Raw genomic sequence first — 21,217 nt, forward strand, 5'->3', positions numbered from 1 at the left:
TAGTTCAGGTATACATGCCGACATCGCGATCTGAAGATGGAGAGAGAGAGAGAGAGAGAGAGAGAGAGAGAGAGAGAGAGAGAGAGAGAGAGAGAGAGAGAGAGAGAAAGTGTGTGAGGATATTGGAAGGGTAATACAGTATGTAAAGGGATGTGAAAGTCTAATAGTTATGGGAGGCTGGAATGCAGATGTAGGGGAAGGAAGAAGAAAAGGTTACAGGGGAATATGGGCTTTGGATAAGGAATGAGAGAGGAGAAAGACTAATTGCGTTCTGTACAAATTTCACCTAGTAACAGCGAATACTCTGTTCAAGAATCACAAGAGGAGGAGGTATACTTGGAAAAGAACGAGTGATACGGGAAGATTTCAGTTAGCTTACATCATGGTCAGACAGAGACTCCAAAGTTAGATACTGTAGTGCAGATTTGTTTTCGTAATCGTGTTTCCAAGTTACTGTTACGCCAGTGGAAATTTGCGAACAGTGCCCACGAAAGCCAAGAGAGGCTCGGAAATGTAAACACCTCAGCGCATCACAACGAGACTGCACGCCAGAAGAACAAAGATAACCAAAGGAATTATGTAAAACAAAAAATTGAAATGAGCGTTTTGCGTGATTGGCCGGAAGGCCCCTTACGGGGCACGCCCGGCCGCCTTGGTGCAGGTCTTATTACATTCGACGCCACATTGAGCGACCCGCGCGTCGGACAGGGATGAAATGATGATGAAGGCAACACAACACATAGTCCCTAAGAGGAAAAATTCCCCGACCCAGGCGGGAATCGTACCCTGGCCTATACGACGGCAATCCCTCACGCTGACCACTCAGCTATGGGAGCGGACAGCATTTATGTAAAGATTATGTGACATCAGTATGACCTTTGTGTAAAACTGTTTTTGTAATGCCATTTAGCCTGAAGATGAGGTATTCCGTCGAAACATGTCGCTAAATAAATAATACAATAGTTAACAAAGTTTGTGACTGGTAGTGGTATTTTAAAAAATCTTTTCATATTTCTTGAGATAGTGCCGGTCAACAAATAGCCAAAATGGCTTCAAATACTAAGTTCTTGTCAGCGACTTCAATGAACTGAACTCTCGTATTTGCGTTTTCTGTGTCGCAAGCTACGCACAAATTGAGCATCTGTTATGTGAGTTAAAATCTGGAGGGATGCTCTATCCAATGATTTGTGCCATTGTCTGTGTATCTTGTAGACATACACTACTGGCCGTTAAAATTGCTGCACCAAGAAGAAATTCAGATGATAAACGGGTATTCACTGGACAAATATGTTATAGTACAACTGACATGTTATTACATTTTCACCCAATTTGGGTTCATCGATCCTGAGAAATCAGTACCCACAACAACCACCTCTGGCCGTAATAACGGCCTTGATACGCCTGGGCATTGTGTCAAATACAGCTTGGATGGCATATACAGGTACAGCTGCCCATGCAGCTTCAACACGATACCACAGTTCATCAAGAGTAGTTACTGGCGTATTGTGACGAGCCAGTTGCTCGGCCACCACTGACGAGACGTTTTCAATTGGAGAGAGATCTGGAGAATGTGCTGGCCAGGACAGCAGTCTAAGATTTTCTGTATCCAGAAAGGTCCGTACAGGACCACAAACATGCAGTCGTGCATTATCCTGCTGAAATGTGGGGTTTCGCAGGGATCGAATAAATGGTAGAGACACGGGTCGTAACACATCTGAAATGTAACGTCCACTTTTGAAAGGGCCGTCAATGCGAACAAGAGGTGACCGAGACGTGTAACAAATGGCAGCCCATAACCATCACGCTGGGTGATACGTCAGTATAGCGATGACAAATACACGCTTCCAATGTGCGTTAGCCGCGATGTTGTCAAACACGAATGCGCCCATCATGAGGACGTTCTGCCATTCGTGCACCCAGGTTCGTTGTTGAGTACACCATCGCAGGTGCTCCTGTCTGTGATGCAGCGTCAAGGATAACAGCAGCCATGGTCTCCGAGTAGATAGTCCATGCTGCTGCAAACGTCGTCGAACTGTTCGTGCAGATGGTTGTCGTCTTGCAAACATCCCGATCAGTTGACTCAGGGATAGAGCGTGGCTGCACGATCCGTTACAGCCATGCGGGTAAGATGCCTGTCATCTCAACTGCCAGTGATACCAGGCAGTTGGGATCCAGCACGGCGTTTTAACCCACCGATTCCATATTCTGCTAACAGTCATTGGATCTCAACCAAAGCGAGCAGCAATGTCGCGATACGATAAACCGCAATCGCGATAGGCTGCAATCCGACCTTTATCAAAGTCGGAAACGTTATGGTACACATTTCTCCTCCTCACACAAGGCATCACAACAATGTTTCACCAGGCAACGCCGGTCAACTGCTGTTTGTGTATGAGAAATCGGTTGGCGACTTTCCTCTTGTCAGCATGTGTTAGGTGTCGCCACCGGCGCCAACCTTGTGTGAATGCTCTGAACAGCTAATCATTTGCATATTACAGCATCTTCTTCGTGTCGGTTAAATTTCGCGTCTGTAGCATGTCATGTTCGTGGTGTACCAATTTTAATGGCCAGCAGTGTAGCGTAATCGTCTTCTGAAAACCTGGTGATGCTTATGAATAACTCTGGGTGTACGTGATCAAGTCACAGACGGCAGGTGCCAGTACTAGCAGTGGAGGGTATATAAAACCGGTCTTGGGGGACGTGGAAAACAGTGCACATGTTGTCGAAAGCATTTTAGAAACTACTAAGTTTCTAAGGCGTTGTCATGCCGCCGCTGTTAAAGTATACCCTTCACGGCAAAATGGGGCCATCCAAAACCGGGGCAAATGTAGTGTATCACGGGCCACGGGTAACAGGTTTGAACGACGACTGCGGAGTTGTGTACGCCCGCCGCTGTGGCCGAGCGGTTCTAGGCGCTTTAGTCCGGAACCGCGCTGCTGCTACGGTAGCAGGTTCTAAGCCTGCCACGGGCATGGATGTGTGTGCTGTCCTTAGGTTAGTTAGGTTTTAGTAGTTCTAAGTCTAGGGGACTCATGACGTCAGATGTTAAGGCCCATAGTGCTCACAGCCATTTGAACCATTTTTGAGATGTGTACGGGGAATAATCGAGCAACTGCTGAGCAGTTAACCGTCCAAATAAACAAAGGGACTACGCACAGTTGCTCCTCAAGGACAGTTCGATCGTTTCTGCTTATGGGGCTCAACAGCAGGCAGCTGGTACATGAAGCTATGACGTCTGCTGTTCACCGGCGATGAAGGTTGGAATTTGCAAGCCAGTACCGAAACTGAGTGTCAACTGAGTGGCGACAGGTGGTCTTTTCGGATGAATCACGTTTTATGCTCAATTGGCCACATGAATGACTTTCAGTGGGAATTTACTTAACTCATTATATAACAAATTAGAGACTACTGACATTTCTGTGACTTGTCTGAAGCCTTTGAATGTGACCGCCACAGCATTATTTTAAGTAAACTGGAATATTTTGATGTTACTGGCAGTGCTGCAAAATGGTTCACGTCTTACCTAAGTAACAGGAAACAAAGAATGTCGTAGCGAAATCAATCTTCATCTGATTGGGAGTTAATTACATGTGGTGTTCCTCAAAGTTGCATCTTGCGTCTGTTGTTTCTTCCTGTGTACATTAATGACCTTTCGTCTATTACACTGCGAAATACTAAGTTCGATTTGTCTTCAGATGATACAAAAATTCAATACATAGCAAGTCATGAACAGATTTAGAAAAGGCTCCTAATCAAATTTTCACTGATATTAATAAACAGTTTAAAGATAATTCACTGCCATTATACTTTGAAGAGAATCATTGTATGCAGTTCAGAGTCTGTAAGAGATTTCTTTCCACCATGTGTGTAACATAAATAGACATGCAAACAGAAGAGGTTGACTGTGTTAAATTTCTGTGATTACAACTCGATAATAATTTCAGTTGGGAAGGGCACACCACAGGATTGTTGAAGCACCCGTATGTATATATGCATACTTTGCTTACCTTCTTTATATTATGTCATACGGGATCATATTTTGGGTTAACTTGTTAATCTGAGAAGAAGTTTTTATAGTGAAAAAAGCGTGTAATATGGCTAATTTTTGGAGTAAATTCAATAACAACTTATAGAAATCTGTTTGAGGAACTGAGAATTTTAACCATTGCTTCTAAGTATATTTATTCCTTAATGAAATTTGATGCAAGTAATATGTCTGTTTGCAATCAATAGAAGAATACGTAGTATGAACATAAGGAGAACGAACAATCTCCATAAAAACCTAAAACCACTTACCTTGGCCCAAAAAGAGGTCCAATATTCAGGAACACACATTTGCAATAAATTGCCAGCAACCACTACAAATATTTTGGTAGGCAGCTCCTTCTACTCTATAGATGAATATTGTAATAGTTACTCCTGCACCAGTTTAAGTAAAAATGTCTGTTACAATTCAGTTTTGGTAGCACTTGGTCGCAACTGTCAAGGTTAGATATTTTATGTATGACAAATTTAGTAGACGCGCATGTATTGACATATCTTGTCAACCTCCAGACAAATGACCAGGGAAGTGAATATTATATTCAAAAGTTGTATGTTTTTTATATTACACTTTCTGGCCTGTTCTACACCCACAAGAATCTCATTTTTTAGTATACGGAACGAAAATTGAATGTAATCTAATCGTACATGCGGAATCACGTCTGTACGTCTTTCTTGCATTCACAGCGCCAGATTTGCACATGGTGTCCGAAATTGGAACTTAGTTCCGCAATATGGCATCTGTGGATAGCTGCACCAGTGTGAAATAAAGATTGTCGGCCATATTTCTGTTTCAGTTTGCTAGCTGCTGCGCAGAGAACGCTATCGTGATAAAGGGAAAGCTGCTCAGTTATTTATCAGCATTGCCATCGGGGCGGAGTTGACTAACACGTTGCAGGACAGAGCCACCGGCCGGCTGCAGGACTCGCTGGCCGCAACGGCAGCTAATAATAATAATGCGTGCGGCACGGCGCAACGCAGCGCAGAGGCGCGGCTTTGACTCGCACTCACCTGATTAGGTTCGGCTCGCTGCCCTGGCCTGGATGGCGACCCATGGAGCTGGCGGCAGAGGTCAGCTGTCCAGCGAAACTGCAACACCAACAGACCACGACTGTAAAGTTTCCTCCCGCTCTTGCCTGCACGTCAGGCGTTATCATCAGCCGCAGATTTTATCAAAGGCATTTTAAAATTATTTACTTGAAACTGAAGAACTCATGTAAAGGCAGGTAAACATGGAGACATTAAAAGCTGTTCCAGTCTCAAATAACTGTCAACATTTTAATACACTTTAAATACTGGTCATTGCAATTTGTAAGATAACACGTTGTGCACAGTTTATATTCAAAAATTCGGGTGAACGGCGCTTGTAGCGTGATTCAGATGGCCCTACCTGTGAGTTTTATGCAAACCGCAACGCATTCAAAAACCGCACACGAGATCTTCATATTCGCTCTCTTACTATGTGCAAACTATTAGCCCCACAGAAAAAATGAGCAGGGCTTTTTTGTAGGAAATTTTATGCAATTAAATTTTGTACTGGGCCACGATTTGGTTTAAGGCATTGTTTTCAAGCTATTCAAGAAAAACCCGTTTAAAAGCCATTTTTGTGTGTTTTTCTTGAATAAAAGAAAACTACAACGTCTCGCGATAACGTATCCCAGTATAAATTTCATTACATTCAGTTTCCTACAAAAGGGTCCTGTTCATTTCTTCTGTACGACTAATAATTTGTGCATGGGGAGCGAGGCAATATGAAAAACTTTGCTGTGGTATTTGATGTTGCAGACTGTATTAAAGCTCATAGTTACGGACAGCTGAACCACATTGTGCAGTAACTGTTTATTAGAGAAAATATGAACGATAACAAGCTACAGTATGTATTCACATTACCCACTTAACTGGCTATACTATTTCACTCTAGTCAGTGCTGTTCCAATGAAACCACTAAAGCTTAAATGAAACAACGTATAGGTCATTAACTGTTTATTATCCTCCACAAGCATTGTTAATCTTAAATGTTTGAGCCACTTACATTTTAAATCACCTTTCCTAATAACTCCTCATTGTCATCCTATCTTTTCCACTGAATTTTAACATCCTTCCTCTCACTTCATTTACAAACCTTCGACATTTATTTCACTTTTGATATTCACTAACATTCAGCGTAACTTCGTTCCTTCTTTACTACAATGCTCAAAAAATGTACGTCAGTCAGAGAACTCTGTCCCCAGTACATACTTGAGTACTTGAATACTTGAGTACTGCTCATCAGTGTGGGACCCATACCAGGTCGGGTTGATAGAGGAGATGGAAAAGATCCAAAGAAGAGCGACGCGTTTCGTCACAGGGTTATTTGGTAACCGTGATAGGGTTACGGAGATGTTAAGCAAACTCAAGGGGTAGACTCTGCAAGAGAGGCGCTTTGCGTCGCGGTGTGGCTTGCTGCCCAGATTTCGAGAGGGTGCGTTTCTGGATGAGGTACCGAATATATTACTCCCCCTTCTTATACCTCCCGAGGAGATTATGAATGGAAAATTAGAGAGATTCGAGCGCGCACAGAGGCTTTCCGGCAGTCTTTCTTCCCGCGAACCATACGCGACTGAAACAGGAAAGGAAGGTAATGACAGTGGCACGTAAAGTGCTCTCCGCCACACAACATTGGGTGGCTTGCGGAGTATAAATGTAGATGCAGATGTAAATGTAGATAATGTCTCTTTGCATTAATTATCTATTTGGTGTTAGAGTATACGTTTATCATCGGATCCAATAAAGACCTCAAAGCTAAGAGGGCATAATGTATCTGGGAGCCACTATCGTTCAATTGTTTTCTGAATTTGCTCCCACCGACAAAGGGGAGATACGGATGTGAAATTTTATTGTTACATTACGAGAAAAAAGACGTATACTTTCTGCAATAATGAGCTATCTGTAGGAAGTTTTGACACGATCTCAAGAAGCCTTCGAGATGGAAGAGATTCTGTCCACGAATCAACACGGATTTAGAAAGCTTCGCTGCTCGAACTCAGCTTTCCCTTTTCTCACATGATATCCGGAGAACCGTTCCATATTTCCATTGGGAGAAGAATAAAGAGGAGCATGTAAAACTGGGTGAGAGCTAGAGATAATGAGTGACAGGGAGATAGGGAGTCTGTGGCTTTGACTACGGGGAAGAGAGCCAAGGTGACAGTGAGAAGAGACAGCAGCAGTGGGAAAGAACGAACGAGATAGTAGTAGTAAGGGAAAGAAGGAATGAGATAGTAGCAGCACGTAAGACGGAGACAGTGACAGTGAAACAAGACTATAGTTGTAGTAGTAGTACACTACTGGCCATTAAAATTGCTACACCAAGAAGAAATGCAGATGATAAACGGGTATTCATTGGACAAATATATTAAACTAGAACTGACATGTGATTGCATTTTCACGCAATTTGGGTGCATAGATCTACATCTACAGCCATACTCCGCAAGCCACCTGACGGTGTGTGGCGGAGGGTACCTTGAGTACCTCTATCGGTTCTCCCTTCTATTCCAGTCTCGTATTGTTCGTGGAAAGAAGGATTGTCGCTATGATTCTGTGTGGGCTCTGATCTCTCTGATTTTATCCTCGTGGTCTCTTCGTGAGATATACGTAGGAGGGAGCAATATACTGCTTGACTCTTCGGTGAAGGTATGTTCTCGGAGCTTTAACAAAAGCCCGTACCGAGCTTCTGAGCGTCTCTCCTGCAGAGTCTTCCACTGGAGTTTATCTATCATCTCCGTAACGCTTTCGCGATTACTAAATGATCCTGTAACGAAGCGCGCTGCTCTCCGTTGGATCTTCTCTATCTCTTTTATCAACCCTATCTGGTACGGATCCCACACTCCTGAGCAGTATTCAAGCAGTGGGCGAACAAGCGTACTGTAACCTACTTCCTTTGTTTTCAGATTGCATTTCCTTAGGATTCTTCCAAGGAATCTCAGTCTGGCATCTCCTTTACCGACGATCAACTTTATTTGATCATTCCATTTTGAATCACTCCTAATGCCTACTCCCAGATAATTTATGGAATTAACTGCTTCCAGTTGCTGACCAGCTATTTTGTAGCTAAATGATAAGGGACCTATCTTTCTATGTATTCGCATCACATTACACTTGTCTACATTGAGATTCAATTGCCATTCGGTGCACCATGCGTCAATTCGCTGCAGCTCCTCCAGCATGTCATCCACAAGGTCATTTATGAATATTGTGAATAGCAACGGTCCTACGACACTCCCCTGCGGCACACCTGAAATCACTCTTTCTTCGGAAGACTTCTCTCCATTGAGAATGACATGCTGCGTTCTGTTATCTAGGAACTCCTCAATCCAATCACACAATTGGTCTGATAGTCCGTATGCTCTTACTTTGTTCATTAAACGACTGTGGGGAACTGTATCGAACGCCTTGCGGAAGTCGAGAAACACGGCATCTACCTGTGAACCCGTGTGTATGGCCCTCTGAGTCTCGTGGACCAATAACGCGAGCTGGGTTTCACACGACCGTCTTTTTCGAAACCCATGCTGATTCCTACGGACTAGATTTCTAGTCTCCAAAAAAGTCATTATACTCGAACATAATACGTGTTCCAAATTCTAGAACTGATCGACGTTAGAGATATAGATCTATAGTTCTACAAATCTGTTCGACATCCCTTCTTGAAAACGGGGATGACCTGTGCCTTTTTCCAATGCTTTGGAACGCAACGCTCTTTTAGAGACCTACCGTACACCGCTGCAAGAAGGGGGGCAAGTTCCTTCGCGTACTCTGTGTAAAATCGAACTGGTATCACATCAGGTCCAGCGGCCTTTCCTCTTTTGAGCTTTTTTATTGTTTCTCTATCCCTCTGTCGTCTATTTCGATATCTACCATTTTGTCATCTGTGCGACAATCTAGACAAGGAACAACAGTGCAGTCTTCCTCTGTGAAACAGCATTGGAAGAAGACATTTAGTCTGTCATCCTCTGTTTCAGTACCATTTTGGTCACAGAGTGTCTGGACATATTGTTTTGATCCACCTACAGCTTTGACATAAGACCAAAATTTCTTAAGATTTCCAGCCAAGTCAGTACATAGAACTTTACTTTCCAATTCATTGAACGTCTCCTCACACTACATTTCGCTTCGCGTAATTTTTGTTTCTCTGCAAGACTTTCGCTATGTTTATGTTTGCTGTGAAGTTCCCTTTGCTTCCGCAGCAGTTTTCTAACTCGGTTGTTGTACCACGGTGGCTCTTTTCCATCTCTTACGATCTTGCTTGGCACATACTCATCTAATGTTTATTGTACGATGGTTTTGAACTTTGTCCACTGATCCTCAACACTATCTGTCCTTGAGACAAAACTTTTGTGTTGAGCCGTCAGGTACTCTGTAATCCGCTTATTGTCACTTTTGCTAAACAGAAAAGTCTTCCTACCTTTTTTTAATATTTCTATTAACGGCTGAAATCATCGATGCAGTAACCGCTTTATGATCGCTGATTCCCTGTTCTGGATTAACTGTTTCAAATAGTTCGGGTCTGTTTGTCACCAGAAGGTATAATATAATATCGCCACGAGTCGGTTCTCTGTTTAACTGCTCAAGGTAGTTTTCAGATAAAGCACTTAAAAATATTTCACTGGATTCTTCGTCCCTGCCACCCGTTATGAACGTTTGAGTCTTCCAGTCTATATCCGGAAAATTAAAATCTCCACCCACAACTATAACATGGTGGGGAAATCTACTCGAAATATTTTCCAAATTATTCTTCAGGTGCTGAGCCACAACAGCTGCTGAGCCCGGGGGCCTATAGAGACATCCAATTACCATGTCTGAGCCTACCTTAACCATGACCTTCACCCAAATCATTTCACATTTCGGATCTCCGTAAACTTCCTTCGATGCTATTGCACTTCTTATCGCTATAAACACGTCTCCCCCTTCACTGTCCAGCCTGTCTCTGCGGTATACATTCCAATCTAAGTTTAGGATTTCATTACTGTTTACGTCTGGTTGCAGCCAACTTTCTGTCCCTAGTACTATATGGGCGTTGTGATCGTTTATTAATGAGAGCAGTTCTGGGACCTTTCTATAGACGCTCTTGCCGTTTACTATTAGCACATTAATATTGTTATTCTCTGTTGCATATTGCCTACTCCTACCTTGCCGCGTTTTAGGAGGCGTCTTGTCGGGCGTAGGGAAGGAATTCTCTAACCTAAAAACACCCCATGTGCACTCCACACGTACTCCGCTACCCTTGTAGCCGCTTCCGGCGTGTAGTGCACGCCTGACCTATTCAGGGGGACCCTACATTTCTCCAACCGATAGCGGAGGTCGAGAAATTTGCACCCCAGCTCTCCGCAGAATCGTCTGAGCCTCTGGTTTAAGCATTCCACTCGGCTCAAAACCAGAGGACCGCGATCGGTTCTGAGAACGATACTACAAATAGTTAGCTCTGATTCCACCCCGCGAGCGAGGCTTTCCGCCTACACCAATTCCGCCAACCGCCTGTACGAACTGAGGATGACCTCTGAACCCAGCCGGCAGGAGTCATTGGTGCCGACATGAGCAACAATTTGCAGTCGGGTGCACCCAGTGCTCTCTATCACCGCCGGTAGGGCCTCCTCCACATCTCAGATGAGGCCCCCCGGCAAGCAGACAGAGTGAACGCTGGCCTTCTTCCCCGACCTTTCCGCTATTTCCCTAAGTGGCTCTATCACCCGCCTAACGTTGGAGCTCCCAATAACTAATAAACCCCCTGCTCGGACCGTGCTGAAGGAGTAGCCACATGTCCACTCACAGGCAGAGGGGGCGATGCCACACGGCCAGCCTCCACATTGACCCTCCGCCTCGTGCGCCGCGAACGCCGCTGAACCCGCCACTCCCCTTGGGGAGATGGTGGCCCAACCGCGCCCGCACCGGCGAAGATGTCTCGACAGCAGCGACAGTGGGTGAAGCATGTAACACCTGGGGTGTACCTTGCGACGCACCAGACTCCCCACTGCCGCTACACTCCGAGGCAGCAGCCTGATGACGGCTGACTGCAGCCATCAACACGCTCAGCTGTTCGCGAGTAGTGGCCAGCTCCTCCTGCGTCCGTACACAGACTGAGAAATCAGTACCCAGCACAGCCACCTCTGGCCGTAATAATGGCCTTGATACGCCTGGGCATTGAGTCAAACAGAGCTTGGATGGCGTGTACAGGTACAGCTGCCCATGCAGCTTCAACACGATACTACAGTTCATCAAGAGTAATGACTGGCGTATTGTGACGAGCCAGTTGCTCGCACACCATTGATCAGACGTTTTCTATTGGTGACAGATCTGGAGAATGTGCTGGCCAGGGCAGCAGTCGAACTTTTTCAGTATCCAGAAAGGCCCGTACAGATCCTGCAACATGCGGTCGTGCATTATCCTGCTGAAATGTAGAGTTTCGCAGGGATCGAATGAGGGGAGAGCCACGGGTCGTAACACATCTGAAATGTAACGTCCACTCTTCAAAGTGCTGTCAATGGGAACAAGAGGTTACCGAGACGTGTAACCAATGGCACCCCCATACTATCACGCCGGGTGATACGCCAGTATGGCGATTACGCTACACGCTTCCAATGTGCGTTCACCGCGACGTCACCAAACACGGATGCAACCATTACGATGCTGTAAACAGAACCTGGATTAATCCGAAAAATGGTGTTTTGCCATTCGTGCACCCAGGTTCGTCGTTGGTGCAGATCGCAGGCGCTCCTGTCTGTGATGCAGCGTCAAGGGTAACCGCAGCCATGGTCTCCGAGCTTATAGTCCATGCTGCTGCAAACGACGTCGACCTGTTCGTGCAGATGGTTGTTGTCTCGCAAACGTCCCCATCTGTTGACTCAGAGACCGATATTGGCTGCACGATGCGTTACAGCCATGTGGATAAGATGCCTCTCCTCTCGACTGCTAGTGATACGAGGCCGCTGGGATCCAGCACGGCGTTCCATATTACCCTCCTGAACCCACCGATTCCATAGTCTGCTAACAGTCACTGGATCTCGACCAACGCGAGCAGCAATGTTGCGATACGATATACCGCAATCGCGATCGGCTACAATCTCACCTGTGTCAAAGTCGGAAAAGTGATGGTACGCATTTCTCCTCCTTACACGAGGCATCACAACAACGTCTCACCAGGCAACGCCCGCCATCTCCTGTTTGTGTATGAGAAATCGGTTGGAAACATTCCTCATGTCAGCACGTTGTAGGTGTCGCCACCAGCGCCAACCTCGTGTGAATGCTCTAAAAAGCTAATCATTTGCGTATCACAGCATCTTCTTCCTGTCGGTTAAATTTCGAGTCTGTAGCACGTGATCTTCGTGGTGTAGCAATTTTAATGCCCAGTAGCGTAGTAGTAGGAGGAGGAGGAAGAGGAGGAGGAGGACAGAACGAAGGAGTCTGTGCCTGTGACACAGGAGACAGTAACAGTCCAGGAATAAATTGAAATTCCCGTGCCACGAGACCATGACACGCCGCTCGAAGAGCTAAATTAAATGGTGCAGGTAGTTGATGAAATGCAGTATTGTGCAGTGTTTAGTTTTCTGCATTTGAAAGAGGTGATAGAGCAACAGCCCATGTTGAACTGGTGTAAGCGTACAGCAACAATGCACCACAAAATGACGCAGTGCCTGGTGGCACGGACTCTTCCATTGTGATAAAACAAGAGTGAATGTCGAAGAACGAAGAGACTCGCAGTCTCCCTGCTAAGAAAAGGGAATCACACAAGAACTGGAGACGTATCACAATAGAAGCGATAGTTGAAAAAACGAGAACAGTGATGGGTCAGTTTTTGTCATTTTGAACGCGACTGAGGTCATCGCCCGCTGGGCTACGCGATTTCTCACGCCCGTTCAAAAAGCCATCTGAATCGAGGCAGAAGTGGAGATGTTGCACCCGTGTGAGGTCAGTCCAGACGACTTCTTATAGCCGCCTAATCTCCGTGGTCAAGTACTGCTATGTCTCAGAGACAAAGGAGCAAGCAGAGCAGCGGAAAAAAAGCGGATTCGCCAACGTCGAAAACGATGAGGTCCCATTCGTCATCGGGTAAGATGACGCTGAGTGTTCCTGGATCTGCAATGGTGTGCTGATTAAGATCATGCTCGGAGGGCGCAAACCTTCATAGGAGCTTAGTACAGAAACCTCCTGCAGTGGCTACAATAGGTTGTCAAGACGAAGAGTCGCGGGAAGCTGCCAAAGTGGGTGTTTCCGCTCTGCAGCAACGCTCCACCTCATTATGCGAAGCATACGGCCACATGTGCTGCTTTTTTTGGGCTATAAAATTCCAAAAAAGGGTTCAAATGGCTCTGAGCACTATGGGACCTAACTTAGAAGGTCATCAGTCCCCTATAACTTAGAACTACTTAAACCTAACTAACCTAAGGACATCATACACATCCATGCCCGAGGCAGTATTCGAACTTGCGACCGTAGCAGTCGCGCGGTTCCAGACTGTAGCGCCTAGAACCGGTCGACCACCCCGGCCGGCTATAAAATTCCACGTTAACGCCATATTCTCCTGTTATTGTACCTCTTTTCTTGGATGAAAAGACCATCGTGTGGCAGGCATTTACACAATGACGACGACGTGATTTTTGATATGTCAAGTTCCGTAATCAGCCAAAATGCAGACTTCTACAACGAAGGTTTCCGCCAAATCATTCACCGTCAGGTATCAAGCTGTTACCGCAAGGTTGGAGGGGGCGAGTGGTTCTGTGCTGGAGGTTGTCCAGAGAGCGGACGGAGAAGGTAGCCGATCAGCTGACAGAACACTTCATTGATGAACACGAGCATAGATGGTTCAGCACATCTGTAACAAACAGACTGCAGGAGACGGAAGGTGATCCTCGGACGCCAGCAGCCTGAAATGGGAGTGCCGACGCACGCGTTTCCAGTGGACGGCAGCGACGGCCCAGGTACTGCAGCATACTGGCGGATGGCGGCTGAGGGATGAGGGGTAGCGCTGCGGCGCAGAAGCCGTTTGGTTCGCGGCCCAGCGGAGGTGGTGTCATAGATGCGGCGACGACCGGCAAAGGCTGCGCTTTATCGGCCCCCCCAGCTGTGACTACTTGCTGACGGGATGGTCCTGCTGGTTTAAATCCCGTTTGGACTTGCAAACAGCTGCGGTAGAGCCCCAGTATCGAGGCCTCGTCGAAACATCTGGAGTGTGTTCGATGGTCTGGTGTGGCGTAAAGGGTAGGTCGGTGGTACATGCGACGGGAATCTGTGTGACGTCCCTCACAAGGAAGCGCCGGTGTTTGCTCATGCTGCTGAGCAGGCAGGGCATTGGACGGTAAATTCGGCCTGCTTTCGGTAGCTGACCTGCGGTCCCGACTACCGGTGTTTGAGCCGCTACAGTTGGGAAGAATGTGTCATGTTAAAGAGTGAATACGTAGAGAATAACTAACAGCATCACACAATTTCATGCTCGGAATTCATATTTTAAATTATGATTACACTGAAGAGCCAAAGAAACTGCCTAATATCATATAGGGGCCCCACGAGCACGCAGAAGTGCCGCAACACGATGTAGCATGAACTTGACTAAGGTGTAAAGTAGTGCTGGTGGGAATTGGCACCATGAATCCTGCAGGACTGTCCATAAATCCGTGGTGGAGATCTCTTCTGAACAGCACGTTGCAAGGCATCTCAGATATGCTCAATAATGTCCATGTCTGGGGAGTTTGGTGGCCAGCGGAAGTATTTAAACTCAGAAGAGTGTTCCTGGAGCCACTCTGTAGCACTTCTGGACATGTGGGGTGCCGCATTGTCCTTCTGGAATTGCCCAAGTCCGTCGGAATGCACAATGGACATGAATGGACGCAGGTGATCATACATGATACTTACGTACGTGTCACCTGTCAGAGTCGTATCTAGAAGTATCACGGGCCCCATATTACTCCAACTGCACACGCCTCTCACCGCTACAGAGCCCCCGCCAGCTTGAACAGTCCCCTGCTTCCATGCAGGTTCCAAACATTCATGAGATTCTCTCCTTATCCGTATACATCCATCCGCCCGATACAACTGGAAACGAGACACATCCGACCAGGCAACATGTTCCCACTCGTCAACAGTTCAATGTCATTGTTGACGGGCCCAGGCGAGGCGTAGAATTTCGTGTCGTACAGTCATCAAGGGTACACGAGTGGGCCTTCAGCTCCAAAAGGCCATATCGATGATGTTTCGTTGAATGGTTCGCACGTTGACACTTTTTGATGGCCCGGAATTGAAATCTGCATCAGTTTACGGAAGGGTTCCATTTCTGTCATGCTGAAACAGTTTCTTCAGTCGTTATTGGTCCGTTCTTGAAGGATCTTTTGCCGGCCACAGCGATGTAGGGGATTTGATGTTTTACCGGAATCCTGATATTCACGGTACACTTGTGGAATGGTCGTTGCTACCTCGGCGATGCTCTGTCCCATATATCGCGCGCTGACTATAACACCACGTTCAACATCACTTACATGTTGATATTCTGCCATTGTAGCAGCAATAACTGATCTAACAACTGCGCCAGACACTTATTGTCTTACAAAGGCGTTACCGACCGCCGCACCGTATTCTGCCTTTTATTTGAATACGTATGCCAGTTTCTCTGGCGCTTCAGTGTAAAACTTTAGAAGTACACCTCGAGTATTTAGGTAGTTATGGTCGCCTCGAGGTACGACCCGGTTTATTCCATCCAGGAGTGGACTCGTTCATTCCAATACTAAAAATATTTCTGTGTATCGTTTCGCATGTGGGTGTGGAGACCCTTTTTACATAGCCTTTGAGCCATGACAAATGGTTTTTTACTAATAAGAGCAGTCACGTTGCTTTATTGCAGATGTAGTACTCTGTGTGTCAAATTGGCCGTCCTCAAGACCACTGATGTTCGTAACAAAGGTAATAGATGAGCAAGACAAAAACCGAAAATTCCCGGCGGAAAAAATGGGCAGCAAATATATTCTGATTCGAAAACCATTCGAACAGAACAAAGATCTGTCTTGCTTTTAACGACCGTTTCCTTTATATGCTGGATTCCTTATTGTTCCCTTTTCTTGTTTTCCAACACTGACCTACTGAGCACTGCATAAAAAACTATGACTGTAGTGATGCGTTGAGCCAAAACAAATTGGATACTCACTAAGCAGTAGTTCAAAAATGATTAAAATAGATCTGAGCACTATGGGACTTAATATCTGAGGTCATCAGGCCCCTAGAATTTAGAACTACTTAAACCTAACTAAGTAAGGACATCACGCACATCCATGCCGGAGGCAGGATTCGAACCTGCGACCGTAGCGGTCGCGCGGTTCCAGACTGTAGCTCCTAGAACCGCTCTGCCACAATGGCCAGCAAGCAGTAGTTCATTGTATACACCGTAAGTTAGTACACACTATAATTTTTGTGTAGCAACTAAATTCTAACCTTGCCAAACCTTAAAATACACTCCTGAAAATGGAAAAAAGAACACATTGACACCGGTGTGTCAGACCCATCATACTTGCTCCGGACACTGTGAGAGGGCTGTACAAGCAATGATCACACGCACGGCACAGCGGACACACCAGGAACCGCGGTGTTGGCCGTCGAACGGCGCTAGCTGCGCAGCATTTGTGCACCGCCGCCGTCAGTGTCAGCCAGTTTGCCGTGGCATACGGAGCTCCATCGCAGTCTTTAACACTGGTAGCATGCCGCGACAGCGTGGACGTGAACCGTATGTGCAGTTGACGGACTTTGAGCGAGGGCGTATAGTGGGCATGCGTGAGGTCCCCACAGTACATCGACGTTGTCGTCAGTGGTCGGCGGAAGGTGCACGTGCCCGTCGACCTGGGATCGGACCGCAGCGACGCACGGATGCACACCAAGACCGTAGGATCCTACGCAGTGCCGTAGGGGACCGCACCGCCACTTCCCAGCAAATTAGGGACACTGTTGCTCCTGGGGTATCGGCGAGGACCATTCGCAACCGTCTCCATGAAGCTGGGCTTCGGTCCCGCACACCGTTAGGCCGTCTTCCGCTCACGCCCCAACATCGTGCAGCCCGCCTCCAGTGGTGTCGCGACAGGCGTGAATGGAGGGACGAATGGAGACGTGTCGTCTTCAGCGATGAGAGTCGCTTCTGCCTTGGTGCCAATGATGGTCGTATGCGTGTTTGGCGCCGTGCAGGTGAGCGCCACAATCAGGACTGCATACGACCGAGGCACACAGGGCCAACACCAAGCATCATGGTGTGGGGAGCGATCTCCTACACTGGCCGTACACCTCTGGTGATCGTCGAGGGGACACTGAATAGTGCACGGTACATCCAAACCGTCATCGAACCCATCGTTCTACCATTCCTAGACCGGCAAGGGAACTTGCTGTTCCAACAGGACAATGCACATCCGCATGTATCCCGTGCCACCCAACGTGCTCTAGAAGGTGTAAGTCAACTACCCTGGCCAGCAAGATCTCCGGATCTATCCCCCATTGAGCATGTTTGGGACTGGGTGAAGCGTCGTTTCACGCGGTCTGCACGTCCAGCACGAACGCTGGTCCAACTGAGGCGCCAGGTGGAAATGGCATGGCAAGCCGTTCCACAGGACTACATCCAGCATCTCTACGATCGTCTCCATGGGAGAATAGCAGCCTGCATTGCTGCGAAAGGTGGATATACACTGTGCTAGTGCCGACATTGTGCATGCTCTGTTGCCTGTGTCTATGTGCCTGTGGTTCTGTCAGTGTGATCATGTGATGTATCTGACGCCAGGAATGTGTCAATAAAGTTTCCCCTTCCTGGGACAATGAATTCACGGTGTTCTTATTTCAATTTCCAGGAGTGTCTTCGCCCGAAGACTCTGCTTGACTTATCTCAATTTGCCGTAATATTTACTCTTTGATTAACACAAAGACCAGTACGTAGAACGCAGCTTCTTTTCCCTAGCGTACTGCACAAAAATAGTGAGGGATTAACGTATAAGAAGAAAACGCAAGGCTGCTGTAATGTGTCAGAAACTGTCTCATATTTCGTTACGGCGTAGCAGCACAGTGCATGATAATGATAGTGGTGGCGTAGAAGGAAATAGGAGAAACGTAGATGATGACGTAAAGGAGACTGAATATTTCATCTAAATTTAGATGACTTCTTTTCAATACACACTTAAGAGCCCAGCAGAGGACTCATCGAATGAGTTTCAGAGACTATTTCTCTGATCTTCCATTTCGATCAGCTCGGGAAAAAGGAACACTTAGATCTTTCTGTGCGAGCTCTGATTTCTCTTATTTTATTATGATGATCGTTTCTCCCTACATAGATGGGGGTCAACAAATTGTTTTTGGATTCGGAGGACAGAGTTGGTGATTGAAATTTCGTGTAATGACCTCGACGCGACAAGATGCTACTCCATTCGGGTGTTCAAATTGCTCTGAGTACTATGGGACTTAACTTCTGAGATCATCAGTCCCCTAGAACTTAGAATTGCTTAAACCTAACTAACCTAAGGACATCACACACATCCATGCCCGAGGCAGGATTGGAACCTGCGACCGTAGCGGTCGCGCGGTTCTACACTGTAGCGCCTAGAACCGCTCGGCCACCGAGGTCGGCCAGGCGGGTGTAAAAATGAATGTGCGCAACGGAAAATAATAAACGGCAGAATGATGATTTGGCCCTGTTTGACTTCCCCCTGAAGCAGATCTTAGGATCTCTTAATGCTCCTTTTTTTTTACATATAAATTACAATCTAAACATAAATGTATGATGAAGCAATTAATACTACTAAATGATAAACTTTGTTCCTCAATATATATTTATTATGGACTGAAATCAGCCCTAACTAAAATTACTAATCAATTGCCCAACTCTGCCCCTTATTATGACTGCGCGGTCTAATAGCAATAACGCGAAATGACTGACATCAGCTACATACCGAACACTAGAACACACTACTTTCAAAGATGATCTGAGATGGTGTGGAACCTCAGTGGAAATAAATTAACGTGACCACAGCTGTTTAGCTTCATAGCCCCAATAAGCCGAAGCATTTTGCGATATCACAGTATGTACTGTGTCCGGTGCGTCGAAGTGATGTTTCTCGTACTCGTCTGCGGCGATGGAAGAACTCCAGCCACAAAGAAACTCTTTCAAACACTAGGACGGCAGAAGTCGGTCCGCTGACTAATACACTATAATACTGTCTTCTCCTCTCTGTGTCCTACAGACGAGAGCGCGAACTCCTAGCCACAAGGACACCGTTCAGATAACGTCTCAACGTAAATATAGGCAGAAGTAGTACTCTCAATCACTGAACGCTGCATACTCAGACACCAAGTCCGCCTGTACCAACAAAGCTGATACTGAGCGACCGTCACACACGGTCGCTCACAACGGAAGACCTCGTCTCTCCACCGCTGACTTCCCAGCAAGGCTCCCCACCCTAGTAATTCCGAAAATGAATCATATTCTCGAAACCACAGAATATTGTCCCTCAATACAGATACTTCCGAACGCCGACCAACCATATTTTAGTCTTTCTCGTTCAGTGCGGAAAGGTTGCGAGGAAATACCTATACTCGTACAATGGTACGCTCCTGAGTAAAAATCTTTGGAAATAACCCAGCCTGCATGGTTGCTGAGGCGCCGCTTCTTTGTTCCTCTCACCTGCGTCCAAGATTTGCACAGTTGCCGGTTATCCTTCCGGTCCTGCTACAATAGCGGCCGGCCGTCACCCTATTGTGCTCCAGAGCGCACGTGCCATGGTGTCCGTCTGGCTACTGCCTGCTTTTAAGCAGGACCACCACACCTGTGTGGGCCTTCAACCCAGGGCTTGAGTTCCGCCTGCCGTTTCATCTCCACTGTCGTTCCAACCTCTACTAGTACAGGCATTCATTACGCCGTTCTGATAATAAAGACACTCCGTCACCTTTCATGCAATAAGTGTTAACAATTATTTACAAGGCGTACGTGACAATGTCAGTCTCCTTTATATATACATATATACGATGTACAACCTATCACATGATACCTAATTGTGTATGTGGATCATGGAAACGTATATGGATGAGTTCTTGTAAGGTGCGAAATTATAGCCACTTTACAACGCGACAAAAATCGACTTTGTTTTAATGATTAGCATCGCAACTCGCGTATCATATCCGTGACACACTCTCTCCTGCTTAGCGATAATACAAAACGATCTGCCTTTCTCTGAACTTCTTCGATGTGCTCCGTCAGTCCTTTCTGGTGGGGATACCACTCCCTCCCCCTTACAGCAGCACCCTCAAGAGGACGAACAACGGACAATAAGCAGTTTTTCTAGTATATTTGCTACATCTTTTAAGTCTTCTGTCAATGAAAACACATCCATACAACATTTTCTATGTGATCGTTTCAGTTAACGTTGTTTGTGACTGTAATTCCCAGGTATTTGGTAGAAATCACAGACTTAAGAATTAAGTGATTTATAGTATACCTGAAATTTGACAGGTTCCTTTTAGTACTCTTGTGGATACCCTTCATTGTGTAGAGTAATTGCTACTATTCGCACAATACAGATTTCTCGGCTAAATCATTTTGCATACGGTTTTGATCTCCTCATGACATTACTGAAAGGTAAACGACAGCATCATCTGAAAACATCTAAGACTGTTGCTCATATGGTCTCCTAAATAGTTAGATTAGGAATGGTAGAGTAAATCAACCAGATATCACGTCTGTTGTACTCGATAACTTTCCGTCAGTTACTACTAACTGGGACCTTTCTGAGAATAAATCACGAATTCATTCGCTCAACTCTGTCGATACTCCATATGCAAGCAATTTAATGAGATACTGCTTATGAGAAATGGTCTCAAAAGCCTTCTGCCAGTCTAGAGGTATGGATTCAATTTGAGTTCCCCTGTCAATAGTACTCATTACTTCGTGTGAATAAAGAACTAGTTGAAACTTCCTGGCAGATTACAACTGTGTGCCGGACCAAGACTCGAACTCGGGACCTTTGCCTTTCGCGGGCAAGTGCTCTACCAGTTGAGCTACCCAAGCACGACTCACGACCCGTCGTCACAGCTTTACTTCTTCCAGTTCCTTGCCTCCTTCCTTCCAAAGCTGTGACGACGGGCGTGAGTCGTGCTTGGGTAGCTCAGTTGGTAGAGCACTTGTCCGCGAAAGGCAAAAGTCCCGAGT

The 21,217-nt window shown here is 46.2% G+C and overlaps 1 protein-coding gene across 1 annotated transcript in view; it reads right to left on the minus strand.

Moving 5' to 3' along the window:
• Positions 1–21,217, minus strand: part of LOC126271925 (potassium/sodium hyperpolarization-activated cyclic nucleotide-gated channel 2) — a 2,360,296-nt gene that overhangs the window by 2,072,009 nt on the left and 267,070 nt on the right. The window contains exon 2 of the mRNA XM_049974334.1: positions 5,053–5,130. Within this exon, the coding sequence (XP_049830291.1) occupies positions 5,053–5,130 (78 nt within the window). The remainder of the gene's footprint in view (positions 1–5,052; positions 5,131–21,217) is intronic.

The sequence above is a fragment of the Schistocerca gregaria genome, chromosome 5 (assembly GCF_023897955.1).
Source record: "Schistocerca gregaria isolate iqSchGreg1 chromosome 5, iqSchGreg1.2, whole genome shotgun sequence".
Taxonomy (NCBI): Eukaryota; Metazoa; Arthropoda; class Insecta; order Orthoptera; family Acrididae; genus Schistocerca; species Schistocerca gregaria.